General features: G+C 34.5%; 1 protein-coding gene across 2 annotated transcripts in view; it reads left to right on the top strand.

Moving 5' to 3' along the window:
- Positions 1-206: 206 nt before the first annotated feature.
- The window catches only part of LOC121967248 (cullin-4-like), a 42,083-nt gene continuing 22,695 nt past the window's right edge, over positions 207-19,594 (top strand). Inside the window, exons 1-9 of one of the 2 annotated variants that reach the window (XM_042517349.1) lie at positions 207-749; positions 6,684-6,799; positions 6,893-7,239; positions 14,040-14,220; positions 14,313-14,435; positions 14,519-14,806; positions 17,691-17,816; positions 17,921-18,022; positions 18,115-18,168. In XM_042517349.1, coding sequence (XP_042373283.1) covers positions 356-749; positions 6,684-6,799; positions 6,893-7,239; positions 14,040-14,220; positions 14,313-14,435; positions 14,519-14,806; positions 17,691-17,816; positions 17,921-18,022; positions 18,115-18,168 — 1,731 coding nt within the window. In that variant the 5' untranslated portion in view covers positions 207-355. Of the gene's footprint in view, positions 750-1,112; positions 1,135-6,683; positions 6,800-6,892; positions 7,240-14,039; positions 14,221-14,312; positions 14,436-14,518; positions 14,807-17,690; positions 17,817-17,920; positions 18,023-18,114; positions 18,169-19,594 lie in introns of those variants that run through there. The other variant, XM_042517350.1, reaches the window with a different exon arrangement.

Genomic DNA, 19,594 nt, shown 5'->3' with positions numbered 1-19,594 from the left:
AATCTAGATTATAAAATTAATAGCATGTAATGTACATTACAAGGACTAATAGCAGGATGACATTTCAATTCAAATTTAATACGTTAAATATACTCATAGCCTATTTTATATGTACCAACCGAGTTGTTCGAGCCAGGCCGGACCTAAATGGCTCGACCTCTTTCCAAACCAAATCCCAATATCCCATTCAATAAAAGGGGATCGAATAAAACGCTCGCTGCCCCTTTCTCTCGCTTCTACTACGCCTTCGCCTTCACTTCCTCCTCGCGCAGGCCCTCGCTTCTCTTCTCCTCCGTCTCGATCTCCCCCAATTGCTCTAGCGTCCGACATGCTCTTAACTGCATGAGATCAATTGATGACTCAACACAAGAGGCCTTTTTCTGGCAGCAGAAGCAGCGGCGGCGGCGGCGGCGGAACCACCACGAACAGCAACCACAGTATCGGAGCAACCTGCAGCACCACCCCGGTTTCTCCCGACTGCTCTAACCCCATGAAGAAGGCTAAATCCCAACAGGTCGCAGCCTGCTCCTTGGACCAGGAGAAGAACGGCCTCCAACGCCACTTTGACACCGACGTGCCTCCACGACCTGCGGAGGAGGAAGACTCAATTCTCGTAGACCAGGAGGAGCTCAAAACGGGGACTTCATCCCCTGTTTCTATCATAGGGGTCGCTTCCAATCTATCTAGGAAGAAGGCTACACCTCCCCAGCCGCCGACTACCAAGAAGCTCGTCATTAAGTCATTCAAAAGTATGCGCCTTTCGTATATATATAGTTTGACAGCACTTTGGATAGTCTTTGGTTGGTTTCTGGGACTTGAATTTTAGCCTACAACCAACTATCCATTTATCGGCAAAAAACTGATTCATCATCTATTTTTTTTTTGAAATTCTCGTTGTTATCACTGATTCCCTCTCAAAGTAGGAGGATATTGGAGCCGTGAATCATGATTGATTCACTATGCAAATGCCAACCCTAACTGATCTTCAATCGACCTTTCTAGGTGCTGATCTACCAGGCTTATCCAACCAGACCCGGTGCTCTTCCAAAACTAGCTACTAGGTATCCTACTAACAAGACCTGGTGTTCCTAATCTGATGCTCCAGAAGCCGCAAAACAATCTTATATATGATATGTGAGACTTTGATCTGATAAATATGTGTATTTGTTAAAATTCTAGACTATTTGGTTCATAAAAGAAAGGGTAGAACCGTTTCATGTAGTACTTCTTTGTAGCGGAATGCAATGTATTAGACCAAAGTCTTGATATTTGGTTTTGATGAAAATTAAAATAAACTAATAATTCATACTTGAGGTGTATTTGTTGGAGACTTGGAGAATATCTAAAGATTGTAAAATATTACACCAACCAATTCAAAAAGACACCATGGTTTTGACGATGTAATATTATTTATATTTTAATGTAAGTTAAGTGCTTTTGTGACTCAAATTCCTATCTGAACCATTACCAAATTGGGAACACTTTTAATCTTTGGAAGCTTAGTACAAACCTTAGAACACGTACAAGAATTTATGGAAGCAAAATTCTAAAATTGAAACTCATTGTTTGAGTTTTTGGCTTTTTGCCATTTGGTCGCTCACTGACGTCACTCATTTGTCAATCAATCAGGCAGTCAATCAACAAATTTACCTTTTAAAAGTTTAAAAATGCACATATATTATTCAATTAAGTTTACATCAGCCCTTTAAATCATTGCTATCGTTCTTTATTAATCATTTTGCGTTTTTGGGCTATTCTATTTAAATTTTCATAATTCTTGAGAGATTAAGGGATTAAAACCTAATTGACTCATTTAACTCTAATAAGTCTTCTTTGGTCTGTAAGCTTTCAAGACCATTGTCAAGTGATCAAGTCACCCTAGGAGAATAGTATTTTTTTTATTCACTAAAATTTTAAGATTCATCCTTTTTTATCCTTTTTTTTTATTACTATCATTAAACTAAAGTCTCTTGTATTTGATTTTGTTGAATCTATGTGGACATGAACATGGGGAAGCTCATTGGACTACATTAAAGTCAATCTTTTGCTAAATCCTTTTTTAGCCCCCGGGCTTGGCACAGATGATAAGCGAATGATATTCTGTCCAGACTGGGCAGGGGTCGAATTCCAAGGATTTCATCACCCATAGACACCCTGCCATGCACTTACCACCTATGCTACTGTTGAACCTCCCTCCATATGACGTGGGGTCGTTGTAGTGTTAATATGGCGGTTCCACGTTTTTTTTTGGCTCAATCATTTTTCCTGCATTCTGTTTGTGCCTTGCTCTTTTCTTGTTCTTTGTTTCTCACTTCCATTTCATGTAATTGGTGATTGTGTATCTAACAACCGATGGCATTGAACTATCACATTCATGTTGCACAATGATCCTAAAACTAGTATTAGAGCATTACTAAGGAAGAGTAGGAGCAACATAGAAGAAGAAAGAAGTTAAGGATCAACAAATTTGACCATAACTTTGGTTTCTCAAATTTGCAAAGTGATGATTATCTGTTAGAAAAGAAATTAGACTCGTTTCTATTAAGCAAAAGACAATTTGATGATGGAGGAAATTGAGACCCTTAGATAGACAAACACTTGGAGTTGTTGAACTGTTGCTCCCCTGCAATATTTCCTTCAACAAGGAGAATACTATACTGAGTCTGATGAACCCCCTGTTAGAGTATATATGAGAACTCATTCCCTTTGGATAAGGTATATTTGGCATGTCACGCATTTGTTCTAAAGATGGTTTAAGGTGTGTTTCTTGCAGATCTCATCTGTGATTCAACCCACTCACAAAATAGTTGAGACCAATTGAGATTAGGTTCTATGTTGTGATGCCAAATATTGATATTGTTATTGTCCTTGTGGGACAGTTAGGGCTCTACCATGACCATCAAGTAATTACTTTGTAGCTGGCAAACTAAGGTAATCCTTATCTTGTTCTTAGAGAAGACATACAAATAAGAGAGTTAGGGATGGCATCTGGTTCACCGTTGAATATACATGAAAAAAGAAAGTTGATAAATTGAGAGCAAGATTAGGGAAGATCTCAGTCAAGGAAAGGAGATGTGAATCTAAGGGTCAAGGAGAAAATCTGAATTGACTAGAGGCAGAAGAAACCATAAAAACTAGAAATCAAAATCCGATATAAGATTTTTTGTGAATTTTTAACATGAGGCTCAAGATACTTTAATTCTTGGTATCAATAGTTCTCTGGAGATGTGGATTGCCCATTTTGGTGCATTTTCCCACCTAATCTCATGCAAATGAGCTATGATGAACCATGGATATGGTAGTTTTGAGCTATCTGATAGATGTCGAACTTAGTCAATAGTGGGTATAAGCATGTTCAATTTAAGTCTCTGATAGGTCGTTTATTATTTTGACAAGTTCCACTTTAGGTCTCATAATGTAATAGGAATTACTATCTCCATGATCTGTAATTTATAAATTATAATTAGTTAAGTAGTTTTATGTCATTAGGCTTACCTAATGATGTTAAAAATTATGATTTTATGCTACAATTTAATGTGCTATTAGCCCATGTTTACTTTATGTCATCGTCCAACTAGTGAGTAGCATGGAATGGGGAGAATGCAAGAAATTTTACTTTGTTTGCTCGTCAACTATATACATCATATCTTACTCAGACTTAGGTATGAACATTTGATAAGGGTATGAATCCAAGCGGACATGACTATTTTGAAAATGATTACATATAACCCACAATGCATCAAGTGCCCACTTGACACAAGTATAGGGGGTAGATGAAGAGTTCGAACATCAGAACATATGAATCTTATCTCTACATTTAACTCTATGCTATACCTTAGCAATATTAAAATTTCCCAAATCATTTTTAACTACTTAAGTAGGGTTGCTCTATCCCTCACATTTTGTTTAATTTATCTAACTATAGTTATATCAACTTTATTACCTTAATTTTATACCACAATTCCATTCTATAGGAATGATTTAATTTAAGACTAGGCCATTTAAACAACCAAGTGATTTTTTTTTTTCAAATATGTTGTACAGACACTCACTTTGGATACATATGTTGAAGCATGATGGAATAAATTTTAAATGAATGGTACTCCTTTGTTCTCATTCCACTTAACTCTTTTACTTATAAAGCAGGAATGCAACAATCAGATAGTGGATCGAAGTTAAAATTTTATCGTACTATGTCATATCAACACTCTGATGTGGTTTGGCAGATTGTGGTATGCCATGAATTCAGATAAATTCTACTCCTTACACTTGTTTATATATAGAAGTAAGACTATAGTGATTAAATAGTCAATTTAATTAATTAGATACTCAATTAAATTAAAATTTTAGAGGAAAAAGCTACAAATATATAATAAACATTTCGACAAACAAACATTAGTAAACATCTTATCATTAGTGGAATTCATCTTGACATGCTTCGACATGTGCCTAATTGTGTCAAGTGTTAGGGTGATACTATAAATCAATAATCCTTGTTAGAGGCAACATATACGTCATTGTAGAGACTAGTCATACCATTCAATATTGGTTTTCATTAAGTTAGCAAAACAATCAGTTTCTGTTAAAGGTGGCAACCCATAATTTTACACAATGATTTGGTCTGTATTAAGTTACTCCTATCTTTCCTTATAAGCCTGCAACTCCATCTTTAGCATTCTCACCTGTCATACTAAATTCTTGTACACTTATTTTCTAATTCACAAACAACTGTAATTATAAAGTATGGTTGGCTATACAATTGATTTAATTCTTATTCCATATCAAGTGGTATGAGAATGTCACATAGTATGTTAAGATTTATATAAGGGTATCATAGGTGATACCGTGATACTTGACATTTTGCTTGTATAGCCTCTTGGAAGTTTGTAACTTCAATATTCGGAAAATTCTTACATTTGTTCTATCATTAATCTACAAAGAAAAAATAACTAAACTATTATCAACAGTTACAAATTTAACTAAGTTCATTCAATTATAACCTGCATGCAACTTCAACTAAATCAAATTTCAAATATTTGAGGTGTGAGACTTCTTATGGAAAGTGTGACCAGGTCACCGAATATCCATTCTTGCTAGAAGAAGGCAACAATTTAGTAGAATAAATAATATAAAGGGGCACGGAACTTTCGCCAATGCAGGATTCGGGGAAGGATCGAACCACATTGGGTATATTATACGCAACCTTACCTTGCATTGCGAGAGACTGTTTCCGCGACTCAAACCCATGATCACAAGGTCACACAATAGTAACTTTACTGTTACACCAAAGCTCCCCTTCTAATGAAATAAATAATATAAAACAATCAAATTCACTGCTATAACATCATAATCAAATTATAGAGGATAATATTTTTGAGTGAATCTAGAGTGGATTAACTAAAAAGTCAAGAGATTATATCAATAGCAATGCAAAAGTTGTGAATTCATATAGAAATGTCATGTGATACCAAGGTTTAAAATTTCGACCAGTGCCGAGGTTTCAGTCCTGGACGGAACGATATAGTTTCGGTACCATATCGTGTTGTGCCGATATAGTTTCGGTATTTTTTAAATATAAAATATATTAATTAAAAAATAGAATATTTAACATAAATATTTAAAAAATAAACAAAATAAATAATATAAAAAATAATTTTTTAAAAAAGAAAAAGATATGAAAATAGATAATAAATAAATAAAAATTTTATGAGGGTTTAATAAAGCCTATTTAGATTATCTCCATCATAATTCGGAGTTGATTAAAATAATTAACCTAAGTTTAATTAAAAAAAATCCGAAATTCAATGCCACTCGCGAGCTCACGCTACTTCGGCTGTGCCGCGGGATTGCGCAACCCCTCAGCCATGGCCGCGGGGATCGTGTGACTCCTCCAGCATGACCACGGTGGTTGTGCGATCCCTTTGTAGCGGCCGCAGGGTTGCACAACACCTCTGTGGCGGCAGCGAAAGGGTTATGCGACCCTCTTGTTGTTGTTGCGGGGTCGAGCGACCCCTCCGCTGCGGCTGTCACGCAACACGTCGCAGCTGTCGTGGGTTTGGTGTCGGGTTGTGCCGGTGTCTGTCGTCGAGCGGAACGAGATGTTTCGCCCGTTTCGACCGTCTCAGCACGACACTTTAAACCATGTGTGATACCATATCTAAATTGGAAAGTTGAAAAGAAGAAAGCAATCACAAAAGTTTCACATTATAATATGGTTTTTTCTCCCTCTCAATTTGAGAACTTTTCTCAATAGTGTCTCATACCTTTGACATTCTCGGATCAAAGCATCTGAAGATACCTAGGTACTGAATGTATGTTTTCTCTTTTGCGGAAGACATTGTCTCTCTTAAAAAAAATATTAACACAATCATTTGGCTATGCAATTGGTTTGTAAGTAACATGAATATGAGAAATATATGACATTTATCAGGCATCAACTTTTTCTGGAGGCTAGTAAATTTTATAAGAAATTGCCTTTTGTTTGAATAATAGCCAAAAATTCTTTGCTGTGAAGTGTCAGCCTGGTTAATGTAGTTAACAGTTGAAGATGCTTTTGTCAATTTTAATTATTTATACTGATTTTAATTATTTATATTGATTTAGAATGTTTTCTATAAAATCTCTTAGAAGTTTTTGTTCTCAGAACAGCACTTTGTTATTGCTTGCATTTTCATGATTTTTAGTTAAACCTTCACTTCCCACAAATTTTGAGGAGGACACATGGGCAACATTAAAGTCTGCTATTACTTCTATATTTTTGAAGAAACCAGATCCATGCGACCGTGAAAAACTCTATCAGGTGGTTTTCTTGATTATTTTTTTGTCTTTCGGGATACAGTTTAGTTTCCTTTCCTCTAAGAATGGCTTGTGATTTATTTCTGGCACTCTGTAGGCTGTCAGCAATCTTTGCTTGCATAAGATGGAATGGAGCCTTTACCAACGAATAAAGGAGGAATGTGAAATGCACATTTCTATGGCATTGTCATCATTGGTCGGTCAAAGTCCGGACTTAGTGGTTTTTTTGTCATTGGCAGAGAAATGTTGGCAGGACTTCTGTGATCAGATGTTGACTATACGTGGCATTGCTTTAGTACTTGATAGAACATATGTTATGCAAAATCCAAATGTCTGCTCATTGTGGGACATGGGTTTGCAGCTGTTCAGGAAGCATCTCACTTCATCTCAGGAAATAGAGCACAAAGTTGTCACAGGACTTCTGAGGTTGATTGAAAAGGAAAGGTATGTTAAGAAAAACAACTTCTTCCTTTTAGGTTTTCCAAAAAACCTAATTCAGATAATATGACTTGATTTTGTCAACATTTTTGTTTCTGGTTTCTTGATATTGGACTTCTGAGTTTGCTTGTAATTGCCAAGTGGAATATCCATCTTTCTTTCTTTGTGAAAGCCTATTAGTATTCATCAGCTTATTACTGAATGCTATCATCATAATGTTCACTTGAATGTAGAAATGGAATGCAGGCCATATTAAGGAAAATTGTGGCGTCTTTTGACTTTTTGTTGGACTTGCTGATGTAGAATCAAATTTGCTCAACATGTTAATTATCCCATGGAAAATTTTAAATCAATTGATTATCTAATATCTAGTTACATTCTTAAAAGCTTACAAGGTAAATTGGAAGAAGATTAAAGGTGTAAACACTTCTGAATTCATCCAGACATACATTGAAGTAAAAATAGGTAAAATTCATTTTTGATTCAACTATCTAATTAATCTACTTTTATAGTTAGAAGTAAAAAAATTAAGTGGGAGGGGATTAAATGAGTAAATTCTCATTTGAATTTATTTCAGGATTCTTTGACATTTGATGAGCCATGTCAAGCAACACAAGCGACAAAATTTTAATTCAATTATTTAATCGCTGTAGTTTTTTTTAAAGTAGATAAAGTAATTGGAAGAAAATGAAAGGAGAAAAACTAATCTGAAATTATCTTGGCAGGCTTAGATGCATGTTGAGCGGCTACGGTGTAATACCTAAACTATATCATTCTGGGACCTCTAGCATACACTGATATTTTAAATCTTTGCCCAAACCTACCTACCTTTTTTTGTAACACAATTAACCTAACTAAGAGATGATTCTCAAGGAAAAAATTTGATCAGACTTGACTTGAAAAGTTGTAGAATCTGCCTTTGGTCTAGTTTCTTCTCAAATTCAGGTTGAGTCTCATGTCTCAATTATTACACACTTTACAAGATGACTAATATTGCAACAAATAGTATCTTTAAAATATATTCATGCAGTCAAACCAAACTAAAATTTTACAGAAGTTTTGGAATTTGAAATGCCATTGCTTCAAAATCTCTTATCTTAAAATCCACTATAGTTTGAATCCATTTCCAAATGCAGGTTTGTTTCTACTCTATTTTCTTAATCTTGGTTCTTTTCAAGTTATTACTGGTATATCTTACTGTTATATTTCAAAAGAAAAACATTACGAAGTGATTAACTCTTGTTTGTAATCGAGCTGGACTCAAATTCAAATTAAATTAGATAAGTTGGAGTTGAACCAAATTAATTGATTTGGGCTGGTTTGGATAAGTTAGGGTTGAACCAAATTTGATAATTTGGGTTTGGTTCAATTATATTTTTTGTTTATATGGTTTAGGATTTCTAAAGCCCAATTAAAAGATATTGGTTTGGTTCAAGTATACTTTTGGTTCATATGGTTGAGGGATTCCAATGCTAAATTAGATAATTTGGGTTTGGTTCAATTATATTCTTGGTTCATATGGTTTAGGGTTTTCAAATATAAATAAGGAGTTTTGGATTGGAGTTTATTCTAAGATGTTTTCTTTATGTCCGCTCCCCTCACTCTCTTTCTAACAATTTCACCTAGTAGCTACCGCTACTCTATTTTTAGTGGAAGCAATTGCTTCCCTTCTTGGAAGCCATCGCCATCCCGGTGGAAAAAGCACTTTGTTTCCATCTATCTTAAATTGATCCTTTCACTACTAGGGGATAATATGGTATGTGAATTTTAAGAATCGGGAAGATTATTTAATTTACCTTCTCTAGATGCGCGGTTATAAGGTAAGCCCGCTTTATCATAGCCCTTGCCTCTTTTTTTTTTTTTTTTTTGACATTGTAGAGTTAAATCCATACTTATATTAATTTATAAGGATTTAGTTATTGAGAAAACATGAAGATGCTTTGGGGTGATTGTTGAGGATGTAGATTTCTTCAATTGAGGTATGTTTTTTCCTGCTTAATTCTATTTGATATTTTCCTTGTGCATGATTAAAATTGACAAATCATAATTATGAGACTAATCAAATATATTATTTTAATAGAGAAAATTTTAAAAGAAAATATTGCATAATAAAATTGGGGTTAATGCTAAATTTCCTGGGTGATTTAATTTATTTTTAAAAACCTCTCTATACTCTTGCCTTTGTTACCTATCTTTTGAATTGTTTGCCCTTTTATGATCTTCTTCACTTCTTGCTTCTTTACACTTGTGTACCACTGTTACAAAAAAAAAATGCTAGGTTTGATAGAAAATGGAAATCTTAGGAAAGTGCTTTAAAGGAATATGAATCACTTTATAAATACTGAAAAATTTAGATATAAACAAATTAAAATTTAATAAGATTGAATGACTACTTATAAGATAGAACTTCGGGTCCACCCTCTAAAAGAGCTACGCAACTATGTGCATTGTCGAGATTTAGCTTTGCATTCTAAAGGAGTTGTGTGATAGATTATATTGAATTAACAAAATAAAATTTATTGACTCCACGCTTAAAAATGACCCTTGAGTCTTTTGTGCATGTGTGGGCTTCAACTATTATATATGAAATAGTTTTCTCACTGGGTGGATTAGGGCAAGGTTTAAAATTTCGACCCGTGCCGAGGTTTCGGTCTTAGACCGGAACAATACAATTTCGGTACCGTATCGTGCCATGTCGATATAGTTTCGATATTTTTTAAATATAAAATATATTAATTAAAAAATAAAATATTTAACATAAATATTTAAAAAATAAACAATATAAAAAATAATCTTTAAAAAAAGAAATGAAAATAGATAAATAAATAAATAAAAATTTTATTATAATTTTTAAATTAAAATAAATGAAATATAAAATGAATTAGATAATTTTATTAGGGTTTAATAAAGCCTCTTTAAATTATTTCCATCATAGTTAGGAGTTGATTAAAATAATTAATCTAAGTTTAATTTTTAAAAAATCTGACACCACTCGCGAGCTCGCGCTACTTCTGCACTGCAGCGGGGTTGCGCGACCCCTCAGCCATGGTTGCGGGGATCGCGTGACTCCTTCGGCGCGATCGCGGTGGTCGTGCGACTCCTTTGTAGCGGTCGCAGGGTGGTGCAATGCCACCGCGGCGACAGCGGAAGGGTTGTGCAACCCCTCCGCTGCTGTTGTGGGGTCGAGCAACCCCTCCGCCACGGGGTTGCTCAACAAACATGTCGCAGTTGTTGTGGGTCTGGTGTCGGGGTCGTGCCGATCGCCGAGCGGAACGAGATGTTTTGCACGTTTTGACAGTCTCGGTACGATACTTTAAACCATGGATTAGGGGTCGTTCATCCTATTCTATGTGGGATGCATTCGGTAGATTATGAGTCATTCATCCTATATATGTATGTATATATCCATACATATGATGTATTTTGTATTGGGTGGATTATAGATCGTTCACCCCATATATATGATACATCTTTACTCGATGGATTGCAAGTCGTTTACCTTTATATATATTTAAGATGTATTTCGTATTGGGTGGATGGGTCTTTCACCCTATGTATATACGATACATCTTTGGTGGGTGGATTGCGTGTCATTCACCCAATATATTCATATATGATTATGATGCTTTTTTGGATGGATTGTAGGTCGTTCGTCTGCGGCATCGTCCGAGACTCAGTACAGGTCAGGGCACTCGGATCATTTCCGAGAGCCCTGCACACTCAGTCGCGGACGTTGTCATGGACAGAGGGGGCGCACAAGATAAAAAATCCCATATATATGTATAATGTATCCTTTGATAGCAAAAAGATGAAATTGTCAGTTCGGCGACCACTCTAGGGTGACCCTCTAATATGGGGAAGGGAGGTAAATCATGGGGATTTTGCCTAGCAACAACAACGGATGCAAAGAGGGGGTTGAGGCAACCAGTTGGGCATTCCACGTCCGTTGGGCATCGACCCCAAGCCTATTGACAGCAACACCCTTTCATGAACCAACTCTGCTAACCTGTGAGGGCAATATATATAATGCATCCTTCATTAAATAGATGGTGGATCATTTGTCGTATATATCATATATGTATATATGTTTGATTTCTTGAAAAATTAAAAAGGAAATAGTTGTAAATTTAAAAGAGGAAAATGAAAAATGATTAAGCCGTTGAAGATAATAAAAAATAAAAATTATGGGAAGAGATTAATGAGATTAAATTGGTGGAACAAGATAATATTGGTTTATTGTTATTCGTTGGATTCCGTTATGAGATATTTTACATCATGCACTTCTTTCTTGCACCCACTTTGCATTTTTATGCTCACTTCTGAAGTTTTTGATCTCCACGTTATCAGTTGAGTTTTATGTATAATATTGATGAATTTTAATAAGAGGTATGCATTTAGTTAGTTTAGTTAGGTATGTATATATATTACTTTGAAATTATTGTAGTTCACGCGCAGCGAATGAAGTTTGCTTCACAACAAGCCTAGCTCGTGCGGGGTGTGACAATATGATATCAGAGCTTAAGGTTTAGGGGTGTTTTAGAGCATGTAGAGTTAGAAACATTTTATACGTATGCATATTTAGTGAAAATTTTAACTTGACCTTGAGTATTTCCTAGTAGTACTCTTGAGTTGATTAACTTGGTGTTCTCATAATAATCGAGAATATAGAGAGGTTTCAATTTATAACGATTTTAAGCGCCTAGTAATTTTGTTTTACTTCAAACCTCTATGTCAGAAGGGGAGGCTTGGCGCAATGGTAAATTGCTATCGTGCGGCCTCGTGGTTATGGGTTCGAGTCGCATAACCAGTCTCTTGCAATGGAAGGTAAGACTGCATATAATAAACCTAATGTGGTTTGACCCTTCCCTAAGACCCCGTATTGCCATGAGCTTCGTGCACCGGGCTCATAGTTATTAAAGGTGTTCATTGGCTGTGCCGGGATAGACCCAAGTGCACTACTTGAAAGAAGCGTGCTTAATTGTGCGCCTTGTGAGAGGCGACAGGCGTGCTTGAGGCGTGGTTTTTCTCGCCTCATTGAAGTGAGACGTACAAATGCAAATTAGGCCCAATTTCTTTTTTAAGCTTAGCCCATACCTCTGATTATCCTTTTAATTAATTACATAGCATGCATGCGACACTTATTTCTTAGCGTGACTTTTCCTCTCCCCTAACAAATCAACATCAACCTCCCTTGCAGACTTATTTCTCTGCGTGACTCTTTCTCTTTCTTAAAAAATCAACATCAACCTCCCTTCTCAAAAATGAACTCTTCTCTCGCCTACAACATCAACAACGATCTTCTGGATTTGGCTACACTTTCTTGCTTCAAATTTGGTAGTTTTCTCCTTTGTTTTTTTCCTCATTGATTTAAATTATAAATTAGTTCAAATTTTTTATTATCGATTTTTTTTCGGTCACGAAATTGTAAATTTGTTCAGAATTTTCTTCTAATGGTTCTGTTTTATTTTCCATCACAAATTCAAATTGCATGATTAAGGAAGATGATGAAGATTTTGATGATTTAGATATTTGGAGTTTTTTTTCTTTAATTTGAATTGTGCGTATAGTGTATTTATTTGCTAGTGAATTTTATATTTATATTATTGTTTAATATTTTATGGACTATAATTTTATTAGTGAAATATTTTGGTAGAAATTCCCTATATATGTTTAAATTGTAAAAATTTATACTCCCACCTTACTTCGGTAAGACGTGCACCTCACTTTGCATTGTGTGCCTAAGGCCCCACAACACCTATGAGCTTTTGGGCATCTTGTGCCTTAAATAACTATGACTATGCTGCCTTTTTTTTTTTTAAACCTGTATGTCTAATACCCTGTCCATCTTCTCTGTTGATTCTTTTTTAACTTCTCCAAGGCATTCTCTAAGCATTATGAGGTACTAGCATATGAGAAGATTCTTTTTTAACTTCTCCAAGGCATTCTGTAAGCATTATGAGGTACTAGCATATGTGAAGTACATGGTACTGAATTGTTTTGTTAACTAACAAGTTATGAACATACACGGAATAAAAAATGTGGATGATTTGAAAGTGATATGGTATGTGTTATGCTATAACTCTCTATCTTAGGTACTTCCAATATTTTCTCATTTTCTTTACCATTGTTTTGAGTAATTGCATGAGTTAGACCAATGCGCCATATCAATTTCTTGATTGTTTTCTTTACTATATTCAACTTGGTAAGTAAGCAAATATAAAAATTGTTCATGGTAGTGAATGCCTGTTACATTACTTCATGTTTGAGACATAGTATTACAGATTTCTTTTTTCAAATACATTAGAAAAGTTTTTTTTTTTAAACTTTGATAAGCATTGTTTAGCAACAACTTTGACGCAGGGATAAGTAGTTAGTCAATCCAACTTAACATAGTATTAGAGCATCAGGAGGTCCTATGTTTGAGGTTCTACTTGCCTCACCAATAATCCTCTAGTTAAATTGAGTTAGGTCTTCATATCGAGTTAAGCTTCTACTCGCCTACTAAGTTAACGATATAAAATGTATGGATTGGTCATTTACTTACCTGTTCAAGGTTTTGGTATAATTTATCAACTAACCAGCATAGTTAACAGTATACTTACATGGTGTTTTTTTAGCTTATATGAACTTGCCTGGGTTAATTGTCTAAGAATGGACTAAATTGAACAAAATTACTGTGTTTGGGCAGCACAACTGATATCAAACAAAGCTCTTTTCTAATGTTCATAGAATACTTTTTAAGTTTAACTAAGTGGATGTTTCTTCTGTGTTGTTATTTTCATTTGAAATTATTTGTTCCTTGTCAGGCAAGGTGAAGCTATTGATAGGACTATCCTAAGTCATCTTTTAAAGATGTTTACTGCTTTAGGAATTTACATGGACAGCTTTGAGAAACCATTTCTTCAAGGCACTTCTGAATTTTATGCCTCTGAAGGTGTGAAATATATGCAACTGTCAGATGTTCCAGATTATTTGAAACACGTTGATGTAAGATCCTTCCTGCCATTGGTTTGCCTGCAATATATCTATGCTAGTTTTCATGTTTGACTTTGTTCTGAATCTCCTTTACAAAATTTCAGTTGAGGTTACATGAGGAGCATGAAAGATGTGTGTTATACTTGGATGCAAGTACGAGGAAGCCCCTTGTGGCAACTGCAGAAAAGCAACTTCTTGAACACCATACTTCTGCAATTCTTGACAAGGTGACTTGGTTATGCCTTTTGATGTATTGAACATCACAAAATTGCGTTTGCCTATCTCATTTTGATGGGATCTCATTATTTAGGGATTCACGTTGCTTATGGAAGCAAATCGTATTGATGATCTTCAGAGGATGTATACACTATTTCAGAGGGTTAATGCACTCGAGTTAATAAAGCAATCTCTTAGTTCATATATTCGTGGTACTGGGCAAGCTATTATCGTGGATGAAGAGAAAGATAAAGATCTGGTTTCCTACCTCTTAGAGTTTAAAGCATCTCTAGACAAGATATTGGAAGAAAGCTTTTTCAAAAATGAAGCTTTCTCTAATACCATAAAGGATTCATTTGAACATCTGATTAATCTACGTCAGGTATATACTACATAATATCCTGATTGCAATATGTGAATGTTTTATCTTGCTAAGATTATGTCCTAAATCCTAAAGATTGCTAGGAATATTCTTGAATGCCTAAAAGTTGATGATATTTGCAATTTTGTGTCCTCTATAATCTCCTAATCCCTAGAGTTCGTTCTATGTTGGTTGACATGGGTGAAACTTAATGTTCTGTCTGCCAACCAGCACAGTGAACATCCTTGATGTTGTGGCACAGCTATTGCAACAGGCAAAGTTTGCAAGGATTTGTGTCTGGGTTCTGTGAGGTAGTTAAGTGTTTAGCCAGGTCACTGAGAGTTCTGAACTTCCTCCTGTTTTCACAAAGAAATGAACATGGGTCACTGGCACAGCGTGTTGGTACGCCCTCCTTCACACCCTAAAGTTCTCTTTGTATCGCAAAGGAAGTCTTGTGTTCATCTTGTCACAGAAGAAAGCTTCGTGTTCTACCTATTGCAGAAGCCTTGTGGAAACATCATATGTTGGTGTGTAGAAGTAAGGCTCAGGTTTTCTAAATACGAAGCTTCTCATTCCCAATTCTTTGCTTCATTGGTGCAATTGGCATGGTATGCCTATATGTCCGACACGACACTAGCACCTTCTTGTTCCATTCAGGAACCAAAATCCCAATTGGAAATAAGATTTGAAACCTTGGCTTGGAGTCAACATTGAAGACCCAAAAATGGGTGCAGATGTGAAATATATTGAGTTGCTTTATTTCTTCAGCTGATTTGCTTACCTCATTGTTCGTCAGTTTTCTTAGTAGTATTACAATATTAAGTATAAGGTGCTGCATGATAGTTTCAAATTGGATCATATGGCAATCCTTTTTTCTTATTCAACATGTATTCATGGTTTTCTGAAGTAATTATTCTCTAGAATTCAGACATCCTTCATAGTTAACAGGTTTAGGCAACTCTTTTGTAGCTTATACAATCTATTTGATGTAACAAGAGGAAAGAAAATAGCCCTGCTATACAACTTTAACCATTCTTTTTTGCAGCGTGGCACATATATTGATGCCAGTTTCTTATATTCATATTTATGAGATATTCAGTGATTACTATCAACTTATGGCAAATTTGAGCAACTATGTAGGAGGATTGCTTTGTATTCTAGGTATAAAGAATGACCATATTAGAGTAATATGGAGGTCCTCTAGTATCATAAAGAATGTGTGTCATTTCTAGGACCAAGATGAGAAAAACTATGATCCAAGTGTATCCATACATCTTCATACAATTTGATTTGTTTTATATTACGAAGATAATTTAGTCGACCAGAATCTATCTAATGCTTTATCTGCTTCCCCTGGTGAACTTTTGCCCTACAGAAAATCCCTAAAAGCAATATCTTCTTTTATGCTTTTAAAGTATTTTGATGTCATCAAATTTGAGTGTGGGGTACATACTGTTGTACAGTGGACTACTATTTTTTATATATTTTATTGCCGAATGAGAGTCTGGTTGGGGTAATGACAGTGTGTTTTACTTCTGCCTTTCCCTTTTTGCCCCTCTACTAAATATTCCTATATATAACTGTGTCAATATTGCCTTAGCAACTGCTGTGAGCTTTGTTAAAGATGCTTATGTGAACTTTTACAGGAGAAATCTCTTAGTACAACCAGATTTTGTAAAAGTGTGAGAATAAAGGGGAGTAGTATAATACAGGGAAAAAATGATCAATTCAAGGATATACTGTTTTTTTACATAGATCTCTTCTTTTCCATTTGCATCCAAATTCAGAATGAAGCAGCTTATCTAGAAGCATCTTTATTATTGCTGCTTAAATAATTTTTTAAAATAACTTCAACTTTTTCATAAACTAAAGTCTCAAGCTGATGATGGATAAAATAGTTCTGAAATAATCCATTTTCTATCATGGAATTCAGAAGCCCTAACACATTTGTTAAAAATCAATTTACTGTGTTCTAAATCCTCTTACAAGTTTATCAGAACCTAGAGCATAGCTAATAAATCTTTCAAAGGGTAATCCCAAGTCAGACAAACCATATTAAGAACCAATGTAGTTTAATTTAGTCTGGTGTGAATTGGAAAAGCTCCATTCTTTCCGGCATTTTTTCATAACAACCATTTGTTTCTATTGAACATTGTCTTGTTTGGTGTCTTCATTGCTGTGGTTTAATTCAAAAAAAGTTGTTAGTATGTCCGTGTAGGTGACAATGATAGTGCATTATATGTGGGCAATATATGGTATAGGCAGTCAATATTGCCTATGAAGGCTATTTTGCAGACTGAATTTATAGTTGAGTTAATAGATGAAATCAATTTTGATTTATTGAAGGAATAAAAAGTGCTGTTTGCAGTTGATTTGATAGATGACAACAATTTTGATTTATTAAAGTCAACCATAACAAATAAAAATGTGCTTCACTTAAATTAGGGTTCATACAATATAATATTAAAATAATGAGAACAATGTGGGGTGTGATGGTGGTGAATCTTTCTGATGGGTATAATGATATGCTTACAAAAATTCTCCTAAGGATCATTACTTTGGGAGGTTTTCATATAAATAATCTATGGAAGGGTATCTATTTGTTTACTTTTCCATTTTTATCTTTTTATATTAGATCTATTGAATTCAAATATTTATGTGATGGTTGTAAATTTTTTTATATTAGTAACTTATGGTAATAATTTTGAAATATTATATAGTAGATGTGAACTTAAATATTTTGTTAAGCATGTTGCTGTGTGTTTTAAATTTTTTATTATGAGCCATATTTTTGTTATTATTCATTAGTGAATTGATCATATACTTTTTGCATGTGTGCCAGAATCTTCACCGTTTGTTGAGATTGTTGATTTGTGCTATATTTATTTGCCCTTTTCATAAACAGAATAGACCGGCTGAATTGATTGCCAAGTTTGTGGATGAGAAGCTTCGTGCTGGCAACAAGGGTACATCTGAAGAAGAGTTAGAGAGTATACTTGACAAAGTTTTGGTGCTGTTTAGATTTATACAAGTAAACTTTGCATATTTGGTTCATGTTATTATGTTAGTGATATGTTTTATTAGCAAATATTAAATTACTTTAGGATGGATTCTTCTTTTCATGTGCTGGTTCAGGGAAAAGATGTATTTGAGGCATTTTACAAGAAAGACCTTGCAAAAAGATTATTGTTGGGAAAGAGTGCATCAATTGATGCTGAGAAGTCAATGATCACAAAAGTAATCAGAATTATTCGTAAAAATGGTTGCAAGAATTTATCCAAAGACTTTTATATGTGCAATTTCTCTAACACAGTGTCTTGTTTTTTCAGCTTAAAACTGAGTGTGGCAGTCAATTTACAAATAAATTGGAGGGAATGTTTAAGGTACCATAATTGTTTAATGAATTTACTAGTTTGAAATTTGATTCTGAATGCCAGAACATTCTATGCAAGTATGTGTTTGATAGTTAGAGCATCCACAACCCACTCTCATTATAACACCCACCACCTCGTAAAAAGCATGGAGTACACTGTCACATGCTCATTGTAACAATACATCTCTTTCACCCACATTCCTTTTAACATTAACACTCATTATTTATGGGTGCCAACAGTCCACTCAATCATCTTAAAATTATATCATATTAAATAAATACATTTTAAATATGTTTTAAAATATTAAAATTATTATTATTATTTTTAATAATAATCTTACTTTTAAAAAATAATTTTACTATTTTTAAAAAATAATATTATTATTTTTATATTTATTAAATAAAATAGATGTTTGTGAGAAATACCACAACAAAAGAAGTATTTAAACAGAGCATGGGCACGCCTTGTTTAAATACTTTTTTTCATTGATTTTTTTAAATTTAATTCGAATTAAATAAAAAATAAATTGTAAGTAAATAAAATAATTCAAAATACAAGCCCAACCCGTTGGAAAAAAGCATGTACAAAAATCAGATTATTACCGTTTAAAAAAATATATTATTATTAAAAAATACGCTCATGTTTTATTGTTTACCTATTTTATTCAATTTTTAATTTTAAAATTTATAAATTTTCTTGAATAATTAAAATAAAAAAAAAACAATACACTCATTGGGTGGGCCAAGGTAGCCCACCCCACGCCATCTTGAACATATTCAAGTGAACGCTTTAACACCCCTTCACAATGGTTTTAACACCAAGGGGGTGTTATTAACACCCCATTAATGGGAGCAATGTGCATGCCCTTATAACAAAAAAAAAAAAAATCGAGGTTTTAGAAATCCAATGCAATTAATATAAGTCGATGCACTTCATAATGCATGCTATATCTTGGCCAAATGCTGATGCATATTCTGATTGAATTAAAAAAGAAAGACTAATATTTATTTATATTGATTAGAATAGATATCACATGTCTACCAAAGTGCACTAATCAAACTATGTAATCCTTAAGTCCACAAAAGTAAAAAGGTAGGTATATCAACCTATGCAAAATCCATATCAGTCAACCTACACATCTCATGCATTTTCAGAATAATGCAAACTTGCTAACATTAATGGGTGTATACCATTTAGGCAGCTTGAAGTGGAGCCTTGGCGCAACGGTAAAGTTGTTGTCATGTGACCAAAAGGTCACGGATTCGAATCTTGGAAACAGCCCCTTGCAAAAAACAAGGCAAGGCTGCGTACAATAGATCCTTCCCCGGACCCCGCACGACGGGAGCTTCGTGCATCGTGCTGCCCTTTTTATACCATTTAGGCAGCTTCACAATAGGCCCCTTAAGAAAGTAGTCACCTAACTGTTTTTTTCCCT

This window comes from Zingiber officinale, chromosome 3B, assembly GCF_018446385.1.
Source record: "Zingiber officinale cultivar Zhangliang chromosome 3B, Zo_v1.1, whole genome shotgun sequence".
In the NCBI taxonomy this organism is placed as follows: Eukaryota; Viridiplantae; Streptophyta; class Magnoliopsida; order Zingiberales; family Zingiberaceae; genus Zingiber; species Zingiber officinale.
This window is presented reverse-complemented; position numbering and strand designations above follow the sequence as displayed.